The 27607-nt window shown below is 34.1% G+C and overlaps 2 protein-coding genes across 2 annotated transcripts in view; one reads left to right on the forward strand and one right to left on the reverse strand.

Annotated features, from left to right (window-relative positions):
* Positions 1-16788, forward strand: part of LOC136778143 (uncharacterized) — a 67183-nt gene extending 50395 nt beyond the window's left edge. The window contains exons 2-4 of the mRNA XM_066734754.1: positions 15776-16020; positions 16095-16477; positions 16534-16788. Of these exons, the coding sequence (XP_066590851.1) occupies positions 15903-16020; positions 16095-16477; positions 16534-16788 (756 nt within the window). The 5' untranslated portion in view covers positions 15776-15902. The remainder of the gene's footprint in view (positions 1-15775; positions 16021-16094; positions 16478-16533) is intronic.
* LOC136778142 (putative nuclease HARBI1) lies at positions 13959-15372 on the reverse strand. The gene is made up of 6 exons (XM_066734753.1): positions 15167-15372; positions 14947-15075; positions 14790-14896; positions 14396-14700; positions 14079-14317; positions 13959-13971 (listed from the first exon to the last, which is right to left on the reverse strand). The coding sequence occupies exons 1-6, from the start codon at positions 15370-15372 to the stop codon at positions 13959-13961; spliced, it is 999 nt and encodes a 332-aa protein (XP_066590850.1).
* Positions 16789-27607: the final 10819 nt, after the last annotated feature.

Here is a 27607-nt window from a genome sequence, read left to right on the forward strand (position 1 = left end):
GTTCTTGAATGGTTGAAATGAAGGTCTTCAAATCATCATATCTAAATTAACGGTCTCTACGAGGTGGCTCCTTCTGTGAAGCAAAATAGGGGTAAGGATTTATGAAATAAATAGAGGTGTGAAAGACATTTTATTGTTTTTTATTTAATTAATTGTAGTACACAAAATAACCCGCAGGACGGGAATTGCTGTGCTGTCTGGGATATTCTTCCCTGACCCGGCTATGATAGTAGCGCCTACTATTTCCCCTACTAGAAGCTCGAGCTGTAACAGAAAAAAGGAAAACATTTTTAGATTAGATACCATTGTAATAAATAATCTAATGCTTTATATAACTAATAGGAAAGGAAAGGTTCTGTAAATGGAAAAGATGAAATGCCTAACTAAATTTAAGATTCTTCATGCTTACGTATATGGCCGGGTCTCGCCGCCTGAGTGGCAGGCACAATTCCCTGCACTGCCACCATTTGTTGCTGCGGCTGCTGTTGTTGCTGTGACTGCTGCTGCTCCAGCGCCTTCAGCCGCTCCTGAATTTGGTGGAGGAGAACCCCGTTCTCCTCCACCCGTTCCAGGATGGTACGCAGGAGATCCTTCGTAGTTTCTGTAACAGATAATCATTAAAAAAAATTTATTATTTGTAACATAGACTTTTCTAAAAAGTTCGTTTTCACTCACCATTCCTATTGGGCAAAGGTTCGGCCATGATTCTGTAACAAACAAAAAGAATTGAAATTATTGTATGAAGGAAAAGGTTTTTGTATTCCATAATGAGACAATCACAATTGAGAATGTAGAGTGAGAAAAATGTCAAAAATTTATTTAATACTGTTGAATTAAGAACTTACATTATCTTTCCTTTGCTGCTGTCAACGGTGTCAATCCTTCGGGATTTAAGATACGAGTGAGGTACCAACGAAGTTCGTCTTCACCAAATCACCACAATACTTTTTAAATTAAATGTACAAGGTGTCCTATTGGTTTTCTAATACAATTATTACATGAGAACCTATTATTGTTGGAGATATTATTTCGCATGATTAGTTGCTTTATTCTATTTGCCATCTTTATTATTTACTATATACCCTGTGTATTATATACAAGTTCTTCTACATTACAGTAACCGTAACTTTAAAATCGAGAAGGAAGTGATTTGGAATTCTTCTTAACGCGATATAAATTAAATTTCTAATTTCCGATACTGAAATGAATTAAATATTACTTACATTTAATAATATTTTAATTATTTCATGAAAATCTTTATGAAAAAAATGACTTGTGCAGTGGGATTCGAACCCACGTCCTACGGTACAGAGGTCTGACGCCTTACCCACTACACCACAAGGCTCCATTGGATAGTTAAAACTTTATCGTCTATATAATCTAAGCAATAATGCGTAAATATTTTATATGCTTTAATAAAATATTATTTGGCAGTTAGGCTAAAAGAATTTGTTATTAATTGAATTATTTATTAATTCAATTTATTACTAATAGCTTGTTGGCTATTTATATCGGAAATTTTTAATTTTCTGGGGAAGTCGTGTAGTGGGTGAGTGGATAGCGCATAAGAATGCTGATCCTGTTGTCACAGGTTCGATTCTCAGTGAAACTATCAGTTTTTTTTAATGCCAACTAATTAATTATCCGTCAGGTCATCAACCCTACATTACAAATCGTTGAACCTTACCCCATTTCTGCTTTTATTTGTACACAATTTAATAAATGTATAAAAGTAGATGAAGCCGTTGTATCTTGGGCATTTGCCTTAAAGCTATTAATTTGTCAAGTTCGGATTAATTGACAGTTTCGTGATATAAAGTGATAGGAAGAGTGGAAAATGTCTTCCAGTGAAAATAGCCCGGTATCAAAAAAGACTAGAATGTCTTCCAATCCGCAAAAGAGAAAAAGCAGCCACAAGAAGAAATTTCAATATCATTGGTATGATTTGAATCCATCTTGGATAAAGTGGGCAAAGCCAATACCTGATGACAGTAGTAAGTTTCACTGTTTAATTTGCGATAAAGTTTTAAATTGCGGTTATTCGGAAATTCAGAAACATGAGTCCTCCAGCATTCCCGTGCAAAATCCTGTTCAATTTTCAAATCGGCATATTCCGCAAGGCTCCAGTAGCTCATCTAATTCCGCAGAATTTTCGACGGAAAAAGAATTTGATTTTCTTGAACGCGTTAAAATAACGGAAATAAGATTGTCAACGTTTTTTGTAGAACATAATATCCCGTATATAGCAAGTTCCGCAATGGTTAATATGTTTAAACATATAGGCAAGGAACCAGAAGTACTACAAGCCATAACATTAGGACGTGTAAAATTATCAAAAATTATAACTAATGTGGTTTGTCGCGAAGAAACACAAAGTCTCACGGAAACGTTACAAAATACAAAATTCTCGGTATTTGTTGATGAGACTTCGGATATAACGAATGAAAAATGGTTTTCAATAATGGTTCGGTATATTGAACCTGCGTCATTGCAAATTCAAACACGTCTATTGCAATTAATAAATCTTGACGCAAGAGATTGTTCGGCCGAAAAGTTATTTTCCGCGTTTAATAATGAAATGGTAAAAAAACAAATACCATTAAGCCAAATATTAGCAATAGCCTGTGACAATGCATCTGTTATGATCGGTAGAAATTCGTTTTTTCGAACGAAAGATTAGAAAAGAATGCAAATATAATAACGTTTCCATGCATATGTCATTTATCGTCACTCGTTGCTTCCGCTACTTGTAAAGAGCTACCTTCATTCCCGGAAGAATTTGTGAAGAAAATTGTTAATTTCGTGAGCGGAAGCCCTACACGGACGGCAATATTTCGGGAATTTCAAAGGTGTTTTGCAGGAAAAATAACAAATTTGTTGAAGCATGCCGAAACTCGATGGCTTACTCGCTATAAATGTATTGATCGTGTATTAGAATATTGGGATGTTCTAAATAACTTTCTATTAGAACAATCCTCAGAAAATAATATGCAAGCCTATGAATTGCACCAATGTATGCAGAACGCTGAAACTAAAGCGTATTTGTATTTTCTGCATTTTATTTTAAATAAGTTCAATACTTTTAATGCCGAGTTTCAAGCACGCGAATCAAAACTGCATTTATTGCAGCCAAAATCAGTTGAAATTTTAATTTTTATTTTAAGAAATTTCATGAAACCTGCATTATTGAAGTTTTGCATAGCTCAAGCAAATTTCTGTGATATTAATTTTTCCAAGGATATTAATATTATTCCGTTGGAAGATATAAACGTAGGATATGATTGTGAAGAATATCTGCAAGACCAAAAGAGTAAAGAAACGTTAACGCAAATGCAAGTTCATGATATTAAAAAAAATTGTTTAAAACTTTTAATAAAAGCTGCTGACGAAATTCGTAACCGTTTCCCAATACATGATGAGTTTTATAAAAATTTTACAGTTCTTGATAACGAGAACTCACTTTTTAACTCAGATAGAGAATCATCGGCTGTAGCATTATTAAAAATTGGCAATACATTTGGTATAAAAAATGACATAGAGCTAAAAAAAGAATGGTTTTCTTTATTTAACGATGAGTCAGCAGATCAGAAATATAAATGGTCTAGACTTTCCTTCGATGACATGTGGATAAAAATTTCGCAAACTAAATGTGAAAGGAAGGAAAAATATCCTTTGTTGAAATTACTATCGTGTATAGTACGGTCACTTCCACATTCGAATGCAGAAGCAGAACGGTGCTTTTCAATAATTCCTGATGTCAAAACGAAAAATAGAAATCGTATAAGTTCTGCTACTTTAAATGCAATTTGCGTCATTAATTATTATTTGAAATGTACAAATCATGATAGCATTACAATGCCAATAAGTAAAAAACACATAAAATTAACTGAAAAAGATAATTTATACGCAAGAAGATACGTCGAAAATAAGGTAACTCTTACAAATCATGGATACGCAAATGACGATGATGATATTGATGGTGATTTTGATGACGAAGTACTTTACGATAATTGAAGGAATGTCTAACGGATTCGACAATTATAAAATCGAGTGAAACTATGTCTGACGGATTCGACAATTATAAAATCAAGTGAAAAAATGTCTGACGGATTCGACAATTGAAAATAGTGTCTGACGGATTCGACAGTTCAAAGAAAATACGTAAAATTGACCGAAAAAATACGTAAACCGCGAAAGGAGGGTTTTTTAGTGGGTAGGCGCTGTCAGAAGAACCATGTAGTTCGAACTTAATAAGTATATTAATTCGACACAAGCATGGAGATGGTGAGTCCCACACTATTTAGTATACGGCTAAAATATATATTCATTCCAACAATTGAACTTGCATTACACAACTGTTTTATAACTTTTTGTGTAATGAAAGAACACAATAGGAAGAAATGTATGTTTCCGTAATACTAAGTGTGCCAGGATGCATTTTTCCCTCAAAAAAAAAAAAAAAAAAAAAAAAAACACTACAACAATTTTCAATTAAAAATTGTTTTCATTTTTCCAATAGGAAATACTTCATGGAACACGAAGAGAAATTCAACAAGCCTTATTCGCTGAGTATGGAGATTCAGAGAGACTTTTGATTCTCATAGGGTAAATTTCAATTTCAATAAACTTACCATTTCAGAGCTTTCAGAGGGTATTTTTATTATTATTACTGACAATTATACCTGAAATAGCAAAAAAATCCAACCGGAAGCGGCTACGACACTCCAATTTTGTGGAAAATGAGTTTGAAAATGGACAATTTTAGCCATTTCTAGGCTTTATTTTACAACATAGCTATGAAAGTCAACTTTTGATTCCAACATGATTTGGTGATCATTTATAGCATCTATTTGTTCATTCGGACATTTTACACCAGATTATGGCCGAAAAAAGAGCCAAGAAGCTTGACCAACGGAATTATTTGCCTCTCAATATAGAGATAAAGTTAGATTTTTAAAGCTCATAGTGTAAAACTCAATTTTAATAATCCTTTATTTTAAGTGCATTCTGGATCAATAATTATTTATTTATCAACAATTATACATGAATTTGCAAAATTTTCAAGGCGGAAGTACCTCCTACACTAAAATTTTGCATAAAACAAGTTTGAAAGTTGTTAGTTTGAGCTATTTCTTGACATTGAATTTTACATTGTAATATTAAGGCGCAATTTTATTTCCTGCCATTATTTTGGCATATTTTTTAGGAGATTTCATTCGCTTATAGGTGTACCATACAAGAAAGTAACCGAAGAAACATCCGAGCAGCCCCACATTTTCATTTATTAGGCTCTCATCATAGAAATTAAGTCAGATTTTTGCATTTCATAGGAAATTGATGAATTTTGGACAATATTGTGATATTTGCAAATCCAAATCGCCATCGGTACAGTGATGTTGCAAGAAAATGGTCGAGTTTTTACCTCATTTTTAACCATTTTTTCAAATTAATCAATCTCATGTATTTTCGTATAATTTTTTATTTAATTAATTTTAAATGTCACACTTCAGTGATCATTTTGTGCAATATAATAAGGGTTTTTTCTTTCAATTAGTTACACGGATAATATTATTTCTTTGTTAGTTTTATTTCATCTCATAATAATTTTTTATATACAACCATTTTTTACAATTTTGAGGATAATTGTTAAATTATAGTAACATTTTTCAATTTTCATGTATTATAATTGTCAAAAAATAATTTTCTCTTACGAGCGCATCGAGCCAGCCGACACCCTTGGAAAAGGAGTTTCGCGCGGCTCGTTGGCTAAACTTAGGTGAAATAGAGAGCGAAAGAGAGATCCGAGAAAAGTATATCCTTCCCTTTCGCACTCATACGCCACCGGAACTAACCGAACATCAGCGACGAAAGCCGAGACATGCACGTACCCTTGTAGCTGTGTACGTGACCAGCGAGCGGCAACAGTAGTGTGGTCGGCTCACCAATGCACCGCTGCACTGTGTGCGTGCTAGCTAGTGGCGGCATGGTGGGGATACCGAATTCCCACAAGTTAACATCTCTGATCGGAAGTCACTTTATGCACTAAAAACTGCGATTCTAAACGATCGAACCATAATTCGGCTCTTGTTGACAAAAATGGCTGCCGTTCCATTTTGTCCACGGAATCGACGCATGAGTTTGGATCCATCGCAATTAAGCTAGGTATAGCCTCTAAGTCCGCTGAGATGTTGGATTTATTTGGCATAAAATCCTCTCGACGCGTAGTTTCGAACGACCCAGGTTCTTCGTTTAAGGCTTTACCGAAACCGAACATCACTGAACTCGATAATAAATATTAATCCGCGATCACGTCGGGGTCACCATATATAGATTTCTACCTACAAAAATTTAGACGTGTTCGTTCTTTACTCTTTTTATTTACCGATAACATCAGGAGGATTCTTCACCGAGTTGCTCATCGCTCTACCCTCGTCTTGTATCTCCACAAAAACTACAGTTTCTACCGGAAGTACTACTCGATCCAGCGTAGCTTTTTCCTATTGGCTCGCTAACAGCCAATCCTGATCGTGGTTTCGAACTATAGCTAAGAATCCCCACAAACGCGTCTCAGGTCCATCTTACCCCTAACGCCATCTATCGGAAGAGACCACGAAGCACGAGCGATAAGCTGAGAATAGGGTAATACAGATATGCATTGTTGCCAGAAAGCGGTCCGTCGGTCTGCAGAATTTTCCCCTCCACTTACAACCACAGACGCAGGCTCGTTTGCGTGAGCCATCCTTGCTGCTACCGCTGCTCGATGGTCACGAACACAAGTAGAAGCGTCCGTACATGTGTCGACCGGCTTCGCTCGCTCTCGGCTATCCTCGGATTAAAGAGAGAGCGGAGATACTTTCTCGGACCTCTCTGTCTTTCTCGCTGTTAGCGTCTAGCAGAAGAGTCGAGGCAAAATCTTTCCGCTTCGCTTTGCCGAAAATTTACCAATATTCGATGTCATTTACATTTGCAGCCCAATGCCTTTATACCTGATTTTTTCAGTATATTTATTTATGAGCATTGACTTATTTAAATCAATAATCAATTAAGCAAATGCGTATTTGATATATAATAATTATTTTAACTACAATTTCATCGCTATATTTCGCTTGTTTCCGTAAAATCTGCATTTCATTCATTTATTATTGATTATTGTAAGTCAATGGCCATTAAGAAAAAAAGAAAAGAACCGAGCAGGAATCGAACCTGGGCCCACCAATTGCCACGAGGTTACCTTACCGCCTAGACCACGAGGCTTCTTCATTGCACCGTAAACAGATAGTCTTCTTAAGTGCTTGAAATCTTCTATTGAACCATATAAATAAACGAGCAACCGACAGCTTTATTCATTATTATTCTATCATAATGGTACACAAATTAAAGAATAATTATATAATGAATAGTTTTCAAAAGCTTTTCCAATAACCAAGAACGGAAACTGCGAGCGTTGATTATTTATTTTCGTTCTTGGCTATTGGAAAAGCTTTTGAAAACTATTCAAAATATAATTATTCCTTAATTTGTGTACCATTATGATAGAATAATAATGAATAAAGCTGTCGGTTGCTCGTTTATTTATATGGTTTAAAAGAAGATTTCAAGCCCTTAAGAATAAGACTATCTGTTTACGGTTCACTGAAGAAGCCTCGTGGTCTAGGCGGTAAGGTAATCGCGTGGCGATTCGTGGGTCCGGGTTCGATTCCTGATCGGTACTTTTCTTTTTTTTTTAAGATTAAATTTTTTTTAATGGCCATTGACTTACAATAATCAATAATAAACTAAAGAAATGCAGATTTTACGGAAATAAGCGAAATATAACGATGAAATTATAGTTAAAATAATTATTATATATCAAATACGCATTTCCTTAATTTATTATTGATTTAAATAAGTCAATGCTCATAAATAAATATGCTGAAAAAATCATGTATAAAGGCATTGGGCTGCAAATGTAAATGACATCGAATATTGGTAGATTTTCGGCAAAGCGAAACGGAAAGATTTTGCCTCGACTCTTCTGCTAGACGCTAACAGCGAGAAAGACAGAGAGGTCCGAGAAAAGATCTCTGCTCTCTCTTTAGTCCGCTTTCTGGCAACAATGCATATCTGTTTTACCCCATTCTAAGCTTAACGCTAGTGCTTCGTGGTCTCTTCCGATAGATGGCGTTAGGGGTTAGATTGTGGCGACTCAGCGCCATCTACATTCATCGCCTTAAACCATTAGTTGGTTATGCTCGGCAACTCTGCTGAAGGTTCGAGATTACCCAGCATTCCACTGACTTCCGTTTGCGTCCATGTTGAAAGAGGTCGTCTTTTTCCGCGCTTTTGAATCTTTATATATTTGAATAATCCTAAGACGTTGTAATTGAAAATAAAGTTAATGCGAAGTCCCCCGTGTAACATTATATTTTTAGTTATTATTTCTCGACCGGTGTTCATATTATAATGACAATCGCATGCTGTTCGAAATTGTGCTTTTAGTGACTTATTTGAATATAGCATGGTTGTCGTGGAAGTTGCTCATTGTATTAGATCGGATACAGGTCCAAGACTTCCACATTGGTGACCCCGACGTGATCACCGGTGAGAGATTCGGTTCTTCGGGTGTTCCACGAAAAAGAGAAGAACTCTCTCGAAATTCCTACAGCAATATGGCGAACGAAGACCACGAAGCGGTTGCCAAAGTACCACGTGTCGAAGTAGGTGCAGTAGGTGTTAAGCCGCCCCAATTTTGGCGAACCAAACCACGTCTTTGGTTTCGACAGCTTGAAGCCCAATTCCACACCGCAGGTATAAAGGTAGATGAAACCAAGTTTAACTACGTCCTGCAAGCATTGGATCCGGATACCCTCGAAGAAGTCGGTGACGCAATATTTAATGAACCTCTAGGAGAACGTTATGCTAAACTTAAGCAATGTCTAGAGGAGGCTTTTGTGGACAGCGAGCATAAGAGACTTAAACTGCTACTGAGCGAACTCGAGTTAGGAGACCAACGACCGTCTCAGCTCTTCAGACGAATGAAAGATCTCGCAGGTAATAAAATGTCAGACGATTTCCTTAAATCCCTTTGGTTGCAGAGGTTACCGACCCAGGCTCAAGCTATCCTCTCGACAAGTGAGGTAGAATTATCCACTTTAGCACAGCTGGCAGACCGCATTTGTGAGGTGTTCTCGTCTAGCAGCAATGGATCTTCTATGGTAGCCAGCGTGAACTCATACAAGCTACCTCTGGAAGAACAAATCGCAGCCCTTTCGAAGCAAGTGTCCGAGCTATCAAGCACCTGTAAAAGACTACAGCATAGGTCAGGAAACAGGTCTAAGTCCAGAGGACGTAGCTCATCACGGGGTAAACGCTCTGAGGGAAGCAAGGATATCTGCTGGTACCATCAGAAGTTCGCTCATAAAGCTAAAAAGTGTACCAAACCTTGCAAATGGACAAATGATTACCAGGAAAACTAATCAACCTGCAGGTTGTGGCGACCAGCCTGCAGCATCAATCTAGTCGCCTCATCATAGCAGACAAGGGGAGCGGATACAAATTCCTTGTTGACACAGGAGCAGATGTGTCTGTGTTTCCAGTTAAATTTACTGATCGTCGTTACAAGACTAATAAGACATTATATGCAGCAAATGACACTAAGATATCTACGTATGGTACCAAGGTCCTGTCTGTAAATCTTGGTTTACGAAGAAGCTTTTGTTGGCCCTTCATAGTAGCTGATGTCTCCACACCTATTTTGGGTACCGATTTTCTTTTCCATTTCAACCTGCTTGTGGATGTGCGTCATAGGAGATTAATAGACCAGGGAACAGCGCTTTCTGTAAGTGGTAAAGTCCCAAAATCAGAAGCCCCCAATATTACCAGCATAGCCAACAGTTGCCAGTTCAGAAACATTATCAAGGAATTCCCAGAGCTAATAAGGACCAAAGTGGTTCCTCCCAAGGTTAAACACAATGTTCTACACTACATTGAAACGACTGGACCACCGGTTACAGCTAAGGCTCGCAGGCTAGCACCGGAAAAACTCAAGGCTGCTCGAATAGAATTCCAATTTATGATAGACCAAGGTCTCTGTCGACCTTCTAAGAGTCCTTGGGCAAGTCCACTCCACCTGGTACCTAAGAAGAATGCTGACTGGCGTCCTTGTGGAGATTATAGAAGATTGAACGAACGTACTATACCTGACAAGTATCCAATTCCTTTTCTTCAAGACTGTTCTCAATTCCTACAAGGTACAAATGTTTACTCAACAATAGACTTAGTCAGAGCCTATCAACAGATTCCTGTTAATCCAGATGACATACCCAAGACAGCAATTATTACACCATTCGGTCTCTTTGAATTCCCTTACATGACATTTGGACTTAGAAATGCGGCTCAAACATTTCAACGTTTCATGAATGAGGTTACAAGAGATCTAGACTTTACTTACGTTTACCTCGATGACATCTTAGTGGCCTCTCACAGTGTAGAAGAGCATTGTCGACATCTCAGGATCCTATTTAAAAGGTTACAAAGTTATGGTGTTGTTATCAATCCAGACAAGTGCCAATTTGGAGTAACTTCTGTACTTTTTTTGGGTCATGTCATTAGTGAAAAAGGGATTCAACCCGCTCCTGAGAAAGTAAAAACTATTGTCGAATTTGAGCAACCGAAAACAGTTAGTGCCCTCAGGCGTTTTTTGGGCATGGCGAATTTTTATAATCGATTCGTGCCAGGAATAGCTGGAATCCAGGCCCCCTTACACGAAGCCTGTGCAGGTGCCAAAAAGACTAGTGTGCAACCAGTGAAATGGAATGAAGAGACACTGCAAGCCTTTCAAGACGTAAAAAACAAGTTAGCAGCAGCAACATTATTGAGTTTTCCCAGTGAAACGGCGAAATTAGTGCTACACACAGATGCATCGGATAAAGCAATAGGGGCAGTTCTCCAACAAGAAGTGAATGGTAAATTGGAACCACTTGCCTTTTTCTCAAGAAAGCTGTCGCTTACACAACAACGTTATAGTACTTATGATCGTGAGTTGCAAGCTATATATTCTGCAATTAAACACTTTAGATATATGCTTGAAGGTCGACAATTCAGAATAGTAACAGACCATAAGCCACTCATCTATGCATTTTCTAAGAAACCAGATCAGCTTTCACCAAGACAATGCCGACAGCTTGCATTTATCTCTGAATTTACTTCAAGTATCAGTCATGTTGCTGGGGATCAAAATGTGGTAGCTGATGCTCTTTCGCGTGTGGAAGTCATTGCAATGCCAGTGATAGTGAGTCTTCAGGAAATTGCTGACGCCCAAGTATCAGATCAAGAATTGCAGGAGTTACTCCAGGGTGATAGCTCCTCAATCAAGCTGCAAGCTTTCCATCTATCTGACTCTGTAAATAATATATACTGTGATACTTCAACAAATATTATCCGTCCTTTTGTTCCTAAACCACTGCGCCATAAAGTGTTCTTATCAGTGCATAAGTTGTCTCACCCCAGTGGACGTACAACTCTAAAAACAATTAGTCAAAAATTTGTTTGGCCTAGTATTAATAAAGACATTAAGGAATGGTCAAGATCATGCCTGGAGTGCCAAAGAGCAAAGGTTAGCAGGCACACACAGTCAACCCCAGCGAAGATACCAGTCCCAGACCAACGCTTTAGCCATGTACATCTGGACCTGGTGGGTCCATTACCATTATCAGATGGCTACAAGTATCTACTTACAATGATTGACAGGTTCACTCGGTGGCCAGAGGCTATTCCGCTTAAGACTATGGACGCTAATACGGTAGCTCACAATTTCTTGACACACTGGGTAGCAAGGTATGGTTCACCAGCTACCATTACAACAGATCAAGGTGCGCAGTTTGAATCAGCACTGTTTAAGTCACTCACTAAGTTCCTAGGTGCTGAAAAGAAACGTACAACCGCTTATCATCCTGAGTCTAATGGGATATTAGAGCGCTGGCACAGAACACTGAAATCTGCCCTGATGTGTCATGAGAATAAATGGACAGATGCACTTCCATTTGTTTTACTTGGGCTTCGCACAGCTTACAAGGAGGATTTGAAGGCATCACCAGCAGAATTTGTATTTGGAACTACCTTGGAGATTCCAAATGAATTCTTTGAAGAACAGAATCCTGCAAACAAAGACTTTTCGCTTAGGGATCTTCGCTCTAGACTGAGGCTCATCCGTCCATCCCAAACTACTCATCACTCAACAAATCAACCAGCATTCATCAGCAAGGACCTGAAAACATGTACACACGTATTTCTTCGTATCGAACCAAGGATGTCATTGGAAGCACCATACTCAGGACCTCATGAAATTATAGAGCGTGTGACAGATAAGGTGTACGCAATCAATCTTAATGACAAGCGAGTTACAGTGAACATTAATAGACTTAAACCAGCGCATTTAGTAACAGAAACAAACGTACAAACTCCAGCGTCACCCTACTCTAGTTTTGCCAGTGCTGTGATACTTGATAGGTTAGCTGTCAGTGAAAATGAGATTGGTTCACCACCAGTTAACACAAACACAAAGACCGCTCCTAAAAAGACCATTACATTTAACGTTTAAGTTTGCGTTGTGAAAAACCTGTAAAACTGTAAATATTGTAAAAATTCTAATTTTATACTTTATAACATAGCATTAACTCTCGTTACACTAGAGGAGGAGCCCTGTGGCGACTCAGCGCCATCTACATTCATCGCCTTAAACCATTAGTTGGTTATGCTCGGCAACTCTGCTGAAGGTTCGAGATTACCCAGCATTCCACTGACTTCCGTTTGCGTCCATGTTGAAAGAGGTCGTCTTTTTCCGCGCTTTTGAATCTTTATATATTTGAATAATCCTAAGACGTTGTAATTGAAAATAAAGTTAATGCGAAGTCCCCCGTGTAACATAATATTTTTAGTTATTATTTCTCGACCGGTGTTCATATTATAATGACAATCGCATGCTGTTCGAAATTGTGCTTTTAGTGACTTATTTGAATATAGCATGGTTGTCGTGGAAGTTGCTCATTGTATTAGATCGGATACAGGTCCAAGACTTCCACAAGATGGACCTGAGAAGTGAGACGCGATTACCAACACCAGCGCCGCCTACCGGTAGGGATTGCCTCGGGACCTCGCATGAGCAATCTCCCGTTTCATCTCTGGTACAAGATGGAATTTCAAGCATACCATTTGAAAAAATAAAATCTGAAAACTGCATATTTATGCTGGCAACATTGCGAAAAAATGACGTCACTTCGTAGACGAGGCTGAGTCAAGAAATTGTGAAATGGTAGTACAATATTTTGACAGGCATATGCATTATGAATTTCGAACGAAAGCGAAATAAGCAATGCCTTTAGAAAGTGTGTGTGTGTCTAATAATTATAAGATAATTAATATTTAGAAATATGTACTTATATATTAAATTAATTGTATGCGAATTATTATTAATGATATAAATGTAGATTGTGTTTTGGTAAATAAAAGTGTTGTTTTAGCTGAATAAGAATATAGGGTTTATTTTTTAAATACAATCATTAAATTGTTATAATTTTAAACAATTATAAAATATAATATTCATTATTTTTATCGAAACAAAATTCCTGTTTATTTCTTAATACAAATTATTGACAATGTAAAATAATTATGAAAATTTTTCTACCTTCCTTTACACTTTGATCTTTTGCTTTTCATTCTACGTTAGCTGTTACAAGAATTTATTGATGTAAAGTTGTGTTCTCCAGGCCTTTAAATAGTCTCTATCTCCATTTGGAGATTGCAACTTGCACTGGGTTACACTACCTTGCACAGTGCATTTGGTTCCCACCATTTTACTAATCCCTTACCAGCCGTGAAATGACTTTATTAACAGCAAAATAACTATTGAACAATATTAAACGAAAACGATTAAAATATGTACATACATGATAGGTGGAAAACTGTACCTGAACTCTTCTAAATTAAACGGCAAGTCTGTAAAAGAAATTGTATATAGTTACAAACAATAAGTTAAATGTTTATGAAAAAGTATAATAATATGCAGTCATCCACTTATTTTTATATGATTTATATACACTTGCCTTGAAAAAAAATTTTCTATTAAATCTTGCCGATCATTAGGCGTTGGAGAGGACCAAACTTGTGGAATATTGAAATAATTCTGCATATCGGTTTTGTGATATGATTTATCACGTTTAATGACGTTGTGGAGAATGGCAGTAGCTATAACAATATTCATTGTACGTTCCGGTTTTTTGAAGCGGGTTCCAATTGTTAAAACTGGAAACGTCCTTCCCCAAACTCCACAGCATCTCTCCACCTAAAGCAATAATATTATAATGAAGATAACCATGCGGATAAAAATGTATTCCATTATTATATTTATAGTTATACCTACCATGCATCTTGTCCTTATGTGTGCTTCATTATATAGGACCTCCGACGGTGTTTGTGGATTCGCTAGCGGTATTATTAAATACCGATGGTTTCGGTAGCCACGGTCACCTAAAATAATACCATTTTCAAATTGAAAATTGTCGAATCGGAATTTGAGTCGACTATTCTCAAAAATAGTACTATCATGGGCTGACCCCGGCCACCTGGTAACGATATCCGTAATTTCTAGTCGGCTGTTAACTAGGCACTGCACATTAAGGCTGAAGAAACCTTTGCGGTTTCTAAAAAGCTCAGCATCTTCACCTCCTAAGTATAAATTGAAATAAATAAATTAAAATAAGGAAAACATAATATTTTCACTATATTTTAAATAAATAATTATTAAAGACGATTACCATACGATCTTATTCGTATATGCACGCAGTCGATTGCTCCAACAACGCGAATCATTCCTGATAATTGGAAATTATCATTCGCTGTCCGTAATATCTCTCCTTCAGTTCTAGGCAGTTTAATATATTTTAAACGCAAATCACAAATTGCAGCTGATACTGAATGGACAACTGTTTAGCACTATTTTTGCTAATTCCGGAAAAATCTGCTACGACTAGCAGGTAGCAGCCTGTAGCATAAAATCTTAGAGCAGTTAATAATTTTATACTGGCTGGAATTGTTATTTTCCTGAAAACCAATAAATTATTATTTATTGAGAGTGTCATAATTATTGATATATGTTATATTAAATTGTGCTAATAATAAAATGGGTACTTACATTACTCTTGAACTGATGTTATGTTCAATTTGTCCCAAAATTTCTAAAAATTGCTTTTTATTAAGCCGAAAGCGATTAACAAATTCAGTATTATTCATTATTTCAAAATAATTTATCCTTCTTAGCACTACTCGACGTCTTTGCGGAGGATCATTTTCAGCTTCTTCTTCTTCATTTGAAGCATAAACCATTTCAGTTTCGTCCATTTTAAAACTTTATATTAAAATTCAGTGATTCGCTGATCTTTCCAATTATATTTATAAAACAAAATAGATATATGTTAATTACCCAGTGACAAAAGAGTTTGCTATCGATATCAATTCGATTTTAAATTGACATCAGTAAAAAACAAAATAATGTCAAATCAATATTGAATTGATATCGATAGCTAACCCTTTTTTACTGAATATTGGTTACGTTACATCGAGAGCGTTTATTAAATTAATATTTAATATAAAGAAAAGGTAAATTTGAAAATATTTTTTTATTATATAATGGTTAATTGAAATTATAACTATTTCTTGTTAATCAGAATTTAGATTTACAAATTACCACATAGTTTTGTTTATTTTTAAATTAATTTATATCAAAATTTCATTTATATTCCAGATGGAAAAAAATCACCTTTTAAGTTTTTGGAGATTGTCCAAAAATATTTCTCCGTGGTAGAAAACAAAGCTACAGACAGTACTAACAAAGGAGAAAAACAAGAAGCCTGGAAAAAATTAAGGCGGAAATGATAGATGCGACCAACGGAGAATGGAGAAATTTTTGCCCTGAAAATATGTGGAAAAATCTAAAAAGGCAAGCTCGAAAGTACCATGCAGCTTCAAGAAAGGAACATTATAAAACGGGTATATTTAATACATATTATATATTTGCGGTACTCATCGATTTTATTAATTTTTATTACATAATATTTTTGTAGGCGGCGGAATATCGATGGCTCCTGACCCTGATGAATTTTTGGAACTTGTGGTTTCCTTACTAGGAAAATCCGCGGCTGGAATGGACTATCGTGGAGATTGTGATTATTTCCCACAAACGGGTTCCATTCAGCAACCTTTAGCCAGCTCATCATTGCAGCAGTATTCTATAAATAAAACCTCCAGCAGTTCATTTATTAGAAAAAATATTAACGGCAAAAAAGCTTCCGTTAAGTCCACAACTAACAATGATAATTTAGCAAAGCAGTCATCACATAAAACTGTAGCCAATACTAAAGATTCTGCTGAAAAATTGTCAACATTAGAAGATTATTTTAATTCCGATGAATTTGAGGACTTTGACGACCCACAGCCTATATTTGATGTAAGTTTTTTAAATTGTATATAGTCTTCTACAAAAATTAAATATTACATTTTTAGGCATTAAAAGAAAATGGAAATATACCTACTTGGGGCAATGATAATGGTTCCAAAAATTTAAAGAAACCCAAAAGCCAACCGCTTCAAAATATAATTTCCAATAGCTGCTTATTAATAGAACCGGTAATCCAAAAGGAAAAAAGTGGTGCAGCTACATATAAAATATTATTGGATGAGCAGATTGCCACCCAAAGGGTAAAAGGAAGTATTATGAACGGAAAATTGAACTTACTAATGAAAAGATCAAGCAACTAAAGGAGGAGAGGTACTTGACGTGCATATTATTATACTTTTTCATAAACATTTAACTTGTTGTTTGTAACTATATACAATTTCTTTTACAGACTTGCCGTTTAATTTAGAAGAGTTCAGGTACAGTTTTCCATCTGTCATGTATGTACATATTTTAATCGTTTTCGTTTAATATTGTTCAATAGTTATTTTGCTGTTAATAAAGTCATTTCACGGCTGGTAAGGGATTAGTAAAATGGTGGGAACCAAATGCACTGTGCAAGGTAGTGTAACCCAGTGCAAGTTGCAATCTCCAAATGGAGATAGAGACTATTTAAAGGCCTGGAGAACACAACTTTACATCAATAAATTCTTGTAACAGCTAACGTAGAATGAAAAGCAAAAGATCAAAGTGTAAAGGAAGGTAGAAAAATTTTCATAATTATTTTACATTGTCAATAATTTGTATTAAGAAATAAACAGGAATTTTGTTTCGATAAAAATAATGAATATTATATTTTATAATTGTTTAAAATTATAACAATTTAATGATTGTATTTAAAAAATAAACCCTATATTCTTATTCAGCTAAAACAACACTTTTATTTACCAAAACACAATCTACATTTATATCATTAATAATAATTCGCATACAATTAATTTAATATATAAGTACATATTTCTAAATATTAATTATCTTATAATTATTAGACACACACACACTTTCTAAAGGCATTGCTTATTTCGCTTTCGTTCGAAATTCATAATGCATATGCCTGTCAAAATATTGTACTACCATTTCACAATTTCTTGACTCAGCCTCGTCTACGAAGTGACGTCATTTTTTCGCAATGTTGCCAGCATAAATATGCAGTTTTCAGATTTTATTTTTTCAAATGGTTTGCTTGAAATTCCATCTTGTATTGGCCCCTAACCGAAGGATGTATATATGTACAGGGTTTTTCTCTAACTCCAGCATACGGGTCTTTTCCTAACAGCGGAGCATAGGAGATTCGTGTTAGTTGACTATAGCACTCGGAATGATGGAATCTGAGAGCGCTGATTGGTCAATATTGCGTAGTACCAACATATAATAGGCCATTACCAATAGTTGGATACGAAAAATGAGATTCATCCGCCATTTTGGTGTGGAGAAATGTTTACATGCTAATCGTAGCAGAAAGATGTGTAAAATGGAAAAATGTCAAATGTTGTCGTTACTAAAGTAAAAATTGAATACTTTGAAGGAAAATGAAGAATATTCATACTTTCCATTAATTATTTTCAATTTTTACTTTAGTAACCTTACCATTTGACATTTCTCCATTTCACACCTCTTTCTGCTACAACTAGCATGTAAACACTTCTCCACTCCAAAATGGCGAATGGGTCTCATTTTTCTTATTCATCTATTGGTAACGGACCATTTCATGTTGGCACTACATGATATTGACCAATCAGCGCTCTCAGATACCATCATCCTGAGCGCTATAGTCAACTAACACGAATCTCCTATGTCCCGCCGTTAGAGAATCACCCTGTATATATATATATCAAACAAATCATCTGGAAGTCATATATTTAAATTTAAGAAGGATATTGTAATAATAATGTAGGGTATATGTAGGTAGTATCCCATATGGCCGAACAGTATTATGGCCGAAAGGTATTATGGCCGAAAAGTATTATGGCCGAAAGGTATTATGGCCGAAAAAATGCTATATTCAGGTCAAGAGAAAAGTATACACATGATACTGGGTGTTCAAAATGTGTGTATACTCTTTAGTTAAGGGCCGTTATAATATGGAAAGTAGGATTCCCAACAAAGCAACAGAAAACCTGAAAATGATCAATTTGAGTTGGCAGTCTTGCGAAGTAGCAGTTACACTTCGGCCCAATAATCTGGCACCAGGCGAGGGGAAGTAGAAATAAGAGTGGTGAAAGGATATCTAAGGGGTCTGTCCGTAGCTGTTAAATGGCTCAGTTAACCTTCCTTTTATATAGTAAACAAAATTACTAATTTCGAAAAAGGAATTACGGAAAAGAAGGAAAGGATTACATAAATAACAAAGAAGAAAAATATATCAGATGAGTATTAACTAATAACAAAACATGAAAGTTATTATATATTTTTAGGGAAATATACTTTGTGGTTATTTTATATTTGTTACAGGTTAAATCCAGTTTCGATGAGTTTCAATACAGGAAAGAAATCCTTATAGACCAATGAATGAAACAGCATTAATTTAAGAAGCATATTTATGTGGCCTAGACATTTCAATAATTGTTACGTAATGTTATAATAGTAAATGTGTAAGCGATTGCTGTATAACAAAGTTATTTCTTTATAAAATAATAATGATGCATGATAGTATTTTGATTCCTATTATTATAAATTAAAGTTAGTTTAATTAAAAACAGGTTATATACGCAGCTCCAGCAGGAGGGCATCTTAGTGGTCCTTCAATTTATCCAGCCTGTCTCGCACCATATATTGTGGTCACTGCCTGTAGCATACAGCATGATTCGTTTCTGGAATTGATACAAAAGGAAAGCTAAACTATGAATGGTGCAAATGGGGATTGATAGGAAAAGATCAGGAATCAACTGTCGATATTGCTCGTATGAAATATTTATATTTTTATTTAATTGTCAAATAAAATAAACAATATTAAAGCTTACAATAACAGCCTTTAGATCAACCGTTGAACATCAGTGATGCATATAGTGGAAGAATAGCGTGTGCTTATAATTATGGAAAATTGTTTACGTGTCATAGGAAAAATGATCCAGACTCTCACTATGGTAACCTTTGTGTGGCTATATATGAGTACAAAAGTAAGGCTGTTAGTGAATGGATATTGGAAGATAAGATACATTATAAGAACTTTCATTTACCTAGAATAGAAGTTGACCAGCACTTGGATTTGAGGTATTTATACGATAGGAGATTTTTAAAAAAAGAAACAAGGACATACCCAAGTTTTACAGACCCTTAGTCTCCAGGAAGTTAGGTCACCAAGGAATGGAGAAAATGAAGATGGTACAAGGTCGAATGTCAGTAAGCGAATGAGATGATTCATGTTCCTTCAAATGTTTATATTCATTGAAGAATACTTTCCAAATTACAACGGCCCTTTTACCTTGAAAAATAATATTTGAAGAGGATAGTTGCAAAATGTATAAAGTGCATCAGATAGCGTCATTATTCTATAACCGTGATCAAATATTTAAATTTAAATCTGCATATCGGTGTGGATTTGGGTAAAATTATGTGTGCGCTACCCTCACATACATTCTCCCACGCTTATTCTATCATCTATCGCTCTAATTTCGAAAATAATGAACTCGGGAACGCCTGATTAAATGGTATATTTTCAAGCATTTTTGGAAATATCTTTAGATAATCTAAAGTAGTATGTACTGACAAATATAGACTCCCTTTTAAAATAAATATTTAAGTGACCTTCGTATGCTTGGCACTACGACTCCCAAAGTCAAAACATTATATGCTATTCAACTAATGTTTACAACTACTATAAGCACATGTATTGTTTATTATTTCCTGAAATACTTAGTTTTCCTAATAAGCAAAGCTACCTGCACTTTAAATTTGTCTTTAGACTCGTAAAGAAGAAGAAAAATAAACAATATTTAAGGATAAATGAAGTGTTTCATATATTACGTCCTATGATTCAGAAAGCAAAATGTAACTTCAAAGAATTTATCGTCTAATAATGAAGCTGCGAAATCCTTTAATAATTTCATTCTTTATTTGTGTTCTAATAAATTCTCAGGGTCATGGTAAAACTGTTATCGCGACATTTACTGCAAATAAATAAAATATATAGATATTCACGTCTACGTCACAGCTTTAATCTTTAATTTTACAACATAAGCATCGATTTATTTTAATACATGGTAAATTTTAACTACGCATGAAAAACCAATTATTCTTCTAATTATTGGGTGCGCTCGGCCAACAATTAGTAATCTCAACTTCTAAGTAAAATACAGGGGTTTTCTCTAACATCGGAACATAAGATTGTGTTATTTGACTATAGCACTGAAGCATTTACTATACATTGTCATAATTAATAAAAGCGTAGATAGTTAACTTTTAGTGGTTATTTTAGGTTAATTGATTCTATTATTTATTATAAACACCATTTTGCTCAATTAATCTCGGTCAATACGTTTAATTCTTAAATTAAAAAAAAAACAGTAATTTGACTATAGGTAAAACTTCTATAGTCAAATAACACGAAATTTCCTATGACCCATTGTTAGAGAAACAACCTCTATAATAAACATTTTCTATAACCTAATGCATTGTGCGTTTTATTGAAACCTTTCCACAACATAAATCACAACGTTTTAAACATTTATTTGCAATCGCCATTATAAATTAAAAAATGTCTGAACAATTAATGACAATTAATAAAAGGGTTTGGAAGCCTTGTACAGTAGATAAGGAAAGTCCTTTAAAAATTCGAAAAGTCGAAAATATATTGCAGGATGGATACACATATTACAAGTGCAAGCAGTATAAAAAAAAAGATGGAAATACTATCACGTATGATATTTTTAATTTTTCTATTAAATGAACAATTTATTAATATAGTAATAATAATTAATTTTTAAGATATTTAACATGTAAAGATCGTTTATGCGCTGGAAAAGCAATAATGAATCATGATGGTAATATAACATTGAAATCTGAGCATAATCTACACGGTCCAGATTTTACCGTAGAGAAAAAAGCTAGAATTCGAAAATATGCTCGCGAGTTATGCCTGGAGTCGCTAGCAACTAGTCGAGAAATATACGACAAATGCAGTGAAAAGTTAGTATTAAATTTTTTTTAACTATGTGCTTTATAAATATCAGTGGATAATTTTAAAGAACAATGACTGATCAGATACAGCCAGATTTTCTAAACTTTTAATACTCTTATTTATAATGTTATACTTCATATTAAAGGCACAATTTAGTGAATTGTAGTTCTGATAAGTTTATTTCCACAAAACTTGTACTACATATTTATAATCGTACATTGCACCTAATTTTTATAATTTGTGCCCAGAATGATACAGTCAAATATGAAACTATATGAAAGTTTTCGAATTTTTATTCTAATTTAAATATTCCCTTGATTTAGTATGGTACAATTCTGTAGAATATAACATAGAATTTCCTTAATTTACTAGCTTAGATGTTTAAACCTTATTGGAAAACATTTTGTTTACAAGAAATTAAGCTATTCAAAATGGTTGAAAGACGTACATTGAGCGTTATAATTTATTACTATTATTTTAAAATAAATAACATATAAAAACTTTCTTTTGTCACTATAATTACAATTACTATATTTGGTAATAATATATTCTATTATCTGCAGATATCCTGAAGATATACAATTTATAAGCTTCGATGAATTGAAGCAAACGCTGAGAAATTGGTGTCGGGTATTAAAGCCTCCTAATCCTAATAATATAAAGGAAGTACAAAGCTGTATTGCAGCATCTGAAAAATGGAAGAGAATTTTAAATTTTAGCTTTAAAAATGATGAGGGGCAAGAGGAAAAGTATAAGCTAAGCTTTTACACATACACCTGCTCTGAAAATCCGGAATACGTGAGCATAGTATTTGGTTGCAAAAATTTTGCCCAAATAATATGTAACGGTGCAACAGAATTTTTTATTGATGGTACATTTAAAACCGCGCCTAAAGAGGAAGGTGTATATCAAGTCTTCACCATAATGACGCAGAGATTTAACAAGGTTAGTTATTATACTGTTTTTATGTATCATGTTTCAACAAAAGTGGCAAACTAAATATTAAAAAAAAAATATGGAGCTATTAATATGAGTTTTGAATTCTAAAAGAGACTAATGAAAACCTTTATTTAAAATTTTGCATCATATCTGTATCTCCATTATTAATTAAAATACATACATTTAAAATCTGCATAATTTTGTCAGAATACACACTGTGACGCTTTTTGAAACTATTTAGAGTATGGTATAAAAGCAAATAGATTTTGCAATAAGTGTTTTCAGTTGCACTTTTTATTTCTTTTAATATTTTTAGCCCGTGCGAAGAAAAAACAGAAATATATACTGTTCTTGAAATAAAATTAGAATTAGGTAATGGAATCTCTGAAAATACGGTCAATGTTAAAATTGTTATCATTTTCTACTTCTTAGATTATTCCATTTGCATGGGCGCTCATGTCGGGGAAGACTAAAGACTTGTATATAAAAACATTAAAATTAATTAATGATAATTTAGCACCAAATATGAATCCTGTGATATTTACCAGTGATTACGAAACAGCACTCTACTCAGCAGTGAACGTAGTATTTCCAGAAGCGCAAACGAAGGGGTGCTATTTTCACTTAATTCATGTAATATTTTAAAATTCTCAAATATTTTTTATATAGTGTTTAAGAATATTATGGAATTTCTTTTTCATCCATACAATGTAATGCCACAATTTTTTTCTCACAAATATACAAGGTATACCATGTATGGCGCACCAGAGTAAAGACATAAAAATGAATTTATCTCTATGTAGCTATAAGAGATATTAACTAAATTACAGGACTTTTAAGATTGAGAATTTAAAGGAGCTTTTCGAAAAAATTCTATACAAAAACTTGATACCTCTCATAGTTACAAGGATAAATGAACTTTTTGCTGGAACTCTGGGACATCTTACATGGTACACCCTATATATTTAATAATTTTAGAAAATAACAAAGAAAGTACCTCCTAATTTCATATTCTGTATTTAATATTGTCTTTAATATTTTTCTTAATTTTTATTCACAGAATATCAGTAAAGAAATTAAGAAATTAAAATTAAATGAGACAATATCACAATTAAATGCTGATGATGAAAAATTAGCCAAGCAATATATTAAAATGCTGATGAATCTCTGTTTACTACCAGCGAGTTTCATTAATATAGGCTACAATTATTTATTAGATGAAATAGAAAATCATGAGGAGATATTTGATACCTTATCGCCACTATTGCTTTATTTCGATAGACAATGGCTAAAAAGGACAGACATCGATTCCTTATCGTTTTATAAAGCGATACATAAAACAAATAATTCACAAGAGCGTTATCATCGCTATTTAAAGGAACGTTTGGGTATCCACTCTCCATTAGACAAGTTCTTATGTTAGTATTCCTTCATTATATTCATAATTGCTTGTGACGTGTTATTTTAATATAATCTGAAACAGAAACCAACTGCTCTAAATACATACAAATTCAGTAATTAATATGATTTAATGAGTTTTAGAAGTACAATATTTTATACAAATAATTTTTTTAAAAGATATAATCTCTTTCTCAATTTTTTAACTAACTAATTAGTTTAATATCTTAACCATATGCTTTCTAAACCATTTTTTGTTTAATTATATTAATTAGATTTTGAGAATATGTATTGTTACACTGATGTTATCAATAATAGTATTATTTTCTGTAATAATATTAATTTATGTTTAATCTTATATTGATTAATTCAGTGAAATTCCTTAATCATCTAGCAATACATTTTTAAACTTTGTATGCTTCCCTTTGAAGTCTGATTTTTCTTTTCGCTTATTTATATTATATATGAATCTATCTTTTATGTAAATGTAGTTGCTTCAATCAACAAAATTACATTTTATGATTCTAAGGTATGCCCAAAGGACTGTGACAAATATATGTCTTGTTTAAAGTGGCTGTTGGAATACATGTGTTCTGATATACTCTAAAGGATTAAATATTGTGACGCTTTGATTATTATAAACAAGATAATACTAATAACCTTTAAATATAATTCGATAACACCATAAAACTACCATAGAAATCATATTTTTTGTATTCAGTTTTGTAAATACTTGAAATAGAATATACATTTTTGTATACTGTTGAAAGTTGTACATAGCTTTCAAAACGCTTTACGATAAAAATAGTACAATCTTTTCATGTAAACTAAACACTTTTACTGATAAATTAAAAAAATTTATTGTACTGCTTCTAATCCAAAGTAACAGTCGGTGGTCAAACTATACCATAGATATTATAAAGTATGATCATATCCTTCAGGGCTTTTAGTATAAAGAAAATAGATAAACAATTATACAGGGTCTAGATATTTAAATTATTTATAGGCGTAAAAAAAGCGGTACATTATTCTGTAATTTTATGATTTTCAACAGATGATATAAAGTGCTAATCTTCATTGCTATATTAATAAATAATGCGTAAAAATGAATAAATGCAAAACTTTCAAATCAATTTGAGGTACACCGTTTTGAAAGTATTATGCATGATATTTATCGTAATAATTTCGTTTCAGATGGAGTAATGCAAATAATTAAAACATATTTAATAACATTTTTTCAATTAAGAAGAGGAACGTACTATAATAGACAAAAAAAAATAAACAACTCATTCAATAAATGGTTGTCTACAGCATGGTCAAATCTAGAACAATATTTAATTCTAGATAGAAATGATTTGCAAGTTAAGCAACAAATTGCCGAGTTTTTGCAACAATCAATAAATCATACACAAGAACAGATTTCACATATAATTGATGAAGAAAATAGTGAGTATAGTTATTATATTTACCTTTTCGTCTCTCTCTTTCACTCACTATTACTCCTTTCTGTTAACGATAAATCCAAATCCAGGATTAGAAACGTTCAATTTAAATTATTTAAAATGAGACTAAATTGGAATCATCTCCAGACAAATAGGACACATACATATATATTTGTTGAATAATACTTTTACTTGAAATAACACTGGTATTTATGAAATAATAGAATTTGAATGTCCGTACGAATCGATCTTACAATAAGAAATTGCAGAAGAAACTGTTTTCGTCTGATATCATGAGCAGTTAATTTATTATGATAGGAAGGCATCCAAGAATCAGAAACGTGTTATTAAATTTATCAATAATAATTTTGATATCGTAATAACTTCTCTTGAAATGAATTACTAAATTCAACAAATATAGACTTAACAAACCTATATTTGTCCTAAGATAACTGTTTTCGCATTGATCACAGATCGCAATGCTTTCATGCTCCTTAGAATCAAATAAAATCTGAAGACTGTTCCAATTACAAACTCCTAGATCATATTATGTAGTTCATAATGAGATAGCCCGTTAGAAACCACGTGAATTTTTTCTTCCTCCTAAAGACACTCGTTATTTCCTATTTTCACTTTTCATCTTTCTCAATAACATTACTATTACGAACATTTATAACGTTGGTTGTGTTAAACAAGCACACAATTATAAAAAATATACTTTCTAAAATGATGAAACATTTTGGTCATTTGTGCATCGGTATGTAAATTATAAATACTCTGAGATCTACTTACTGATATGCTTCTGCGCTTTTCTTACATTAACTCTTCATAAATCTAATTTCTATCGATCAAAAAATATATATACGCTGCTTCTTTACGCACTTCCAAACATTCTTACTTTGGAGCGACTAGTATACAATGACCGACATCTTTGGTGTCCATCGATGCATTTAGGAATCGCCTTTTGGAGCCCCTCACCATCAGTAACTCAAGACGGAAAGCGCGAGTTAGCATACATTTGAGATTAAAACCAATTTGAATAATAAAATTAAAAATGTTTAATCCAAAATGTGTGCTTACTCGCACTTCTCTGTCTAGGGTTAATGATAATGAGGGGCCCCAAAAGGCGGTTCCTACATGTATCAAGTGCACCATATATGTCGGTCATTGTACAAAGATTATATACAGGGTGTCCGGTAATAGGGTGCCAAGCCGGATACCCCAATTAGAGCGGCCGATTCTGAGGAGAAAACTCTTATGAAATTTTTTCGCGAAACCCTTAATTTAGAAGTTATTAAGGGTAGAAATTATTAATATTTTATTCGTCGAGCAGGAGGAGCGAAAAATCCGGGAATCGGATTGGCAGACAATTGACGCACCAATACACTTTAATTAGTATATCATATTACCATATGATCCAATTGAAGATCTGGCAGTAAGACATAGAGTGTGTGGGGAAGGGGGGAGGGAGGTTGTGAGACTGAGCGTGGAAAAACAATTGAACCGAAGCGCTCAGTTTCGAGTGTCGGCCAACAATAGGCTTGAAAAAACCGAAATATGAATTACGTTTAATTGATCAATGTTTGCTTAATTAATCCGGATAGATAATTCTGGTTAAAGAGAAGAGGTAAATAATAAATTGACTCGTTCTTTTCCGACTTAACCAAATAACAATTTTATTAGTCGGTATGTACAGCCAGAAAAAACCCTGTCATTAGGGAAAAAGGCTTTGCAAAATCCGTATTGAACAATGTAACTGAATACAATAGGTGTAATTAATGATTACAAATACCTTGATATGCAATGAAAGCAATACCACCATACCTAGGACTTGGTGTCCCACACTTCAGGAAGCTCTGTGACTTCTTTTTTCTCGGCCTAATGTTAACTATGTGCATTGGTTGCACTACCGCAATGGTGAGAGTGTTCTCTCTGTTTGTTTTACCGTTCTGGTATGTTATAACCCAACTATGCTCAATTATATCACCAACTCCTCTCAGTTTTGATCTGATCTCGCCGAGCGCTCTCTAGACAGTAGTCTCGATCGTTTTCTCCCCTCCTCTTCTGCTCTTGCCGCCGATTCCTCTCACCGCTAGACTACCACGCCTCTCGCGCCTATACTTTGTATTAAACTCTATCCCGATCGCTACTCGAGGAAGAACTCCTCATCATCCCGCCCACTATTTTCGTCTGAATGACGAAAAGCGAGAAAATAAATAAACTTAC

Source organism: Prorops nasuta, unplaced genomic scaffold, assembly GCF_024137725.1.
Source record: "Prorops nasuta isolate Cenicafe-Biocafe unplaced genomic scaffold, Cenicafe_Pnas_1.2 PNAS00013, whole genome shotgun sequence".
In the NCBI taxonomy this organism is placed as follows: Eukaryota; Metazoa; Arthropoda; class Insecta; order Hymenoptera; family Bethylidae; genus Prorops; species Prorops nasuta.

Excerpts from the sequence above, each read along its gene's own strand:
- LOC136778142 (XM_066734753.1), bottom strand. The coding sequence starts at position 15,372 with ATGGACGAAACTGAAATGGTTTATGCTTCAAATGAAGAAGAAGAAGCT. Across the intron at positions 15,076-15,166 it reads AACATCAGTTCAAGAGTAAT|GAAAATAACAATTCCAGCCA; the intron begins GTAAGTACCCAT and ends ATTGGTTTTCAG. Across the intron at positions 14,318-14,395 it reads ACATAAGGACAAGATGCATG|GTGGAGAGATGCTGTGGAGT; the intron begins GTAGGTATAACT and ends TTATTGCTTTAG.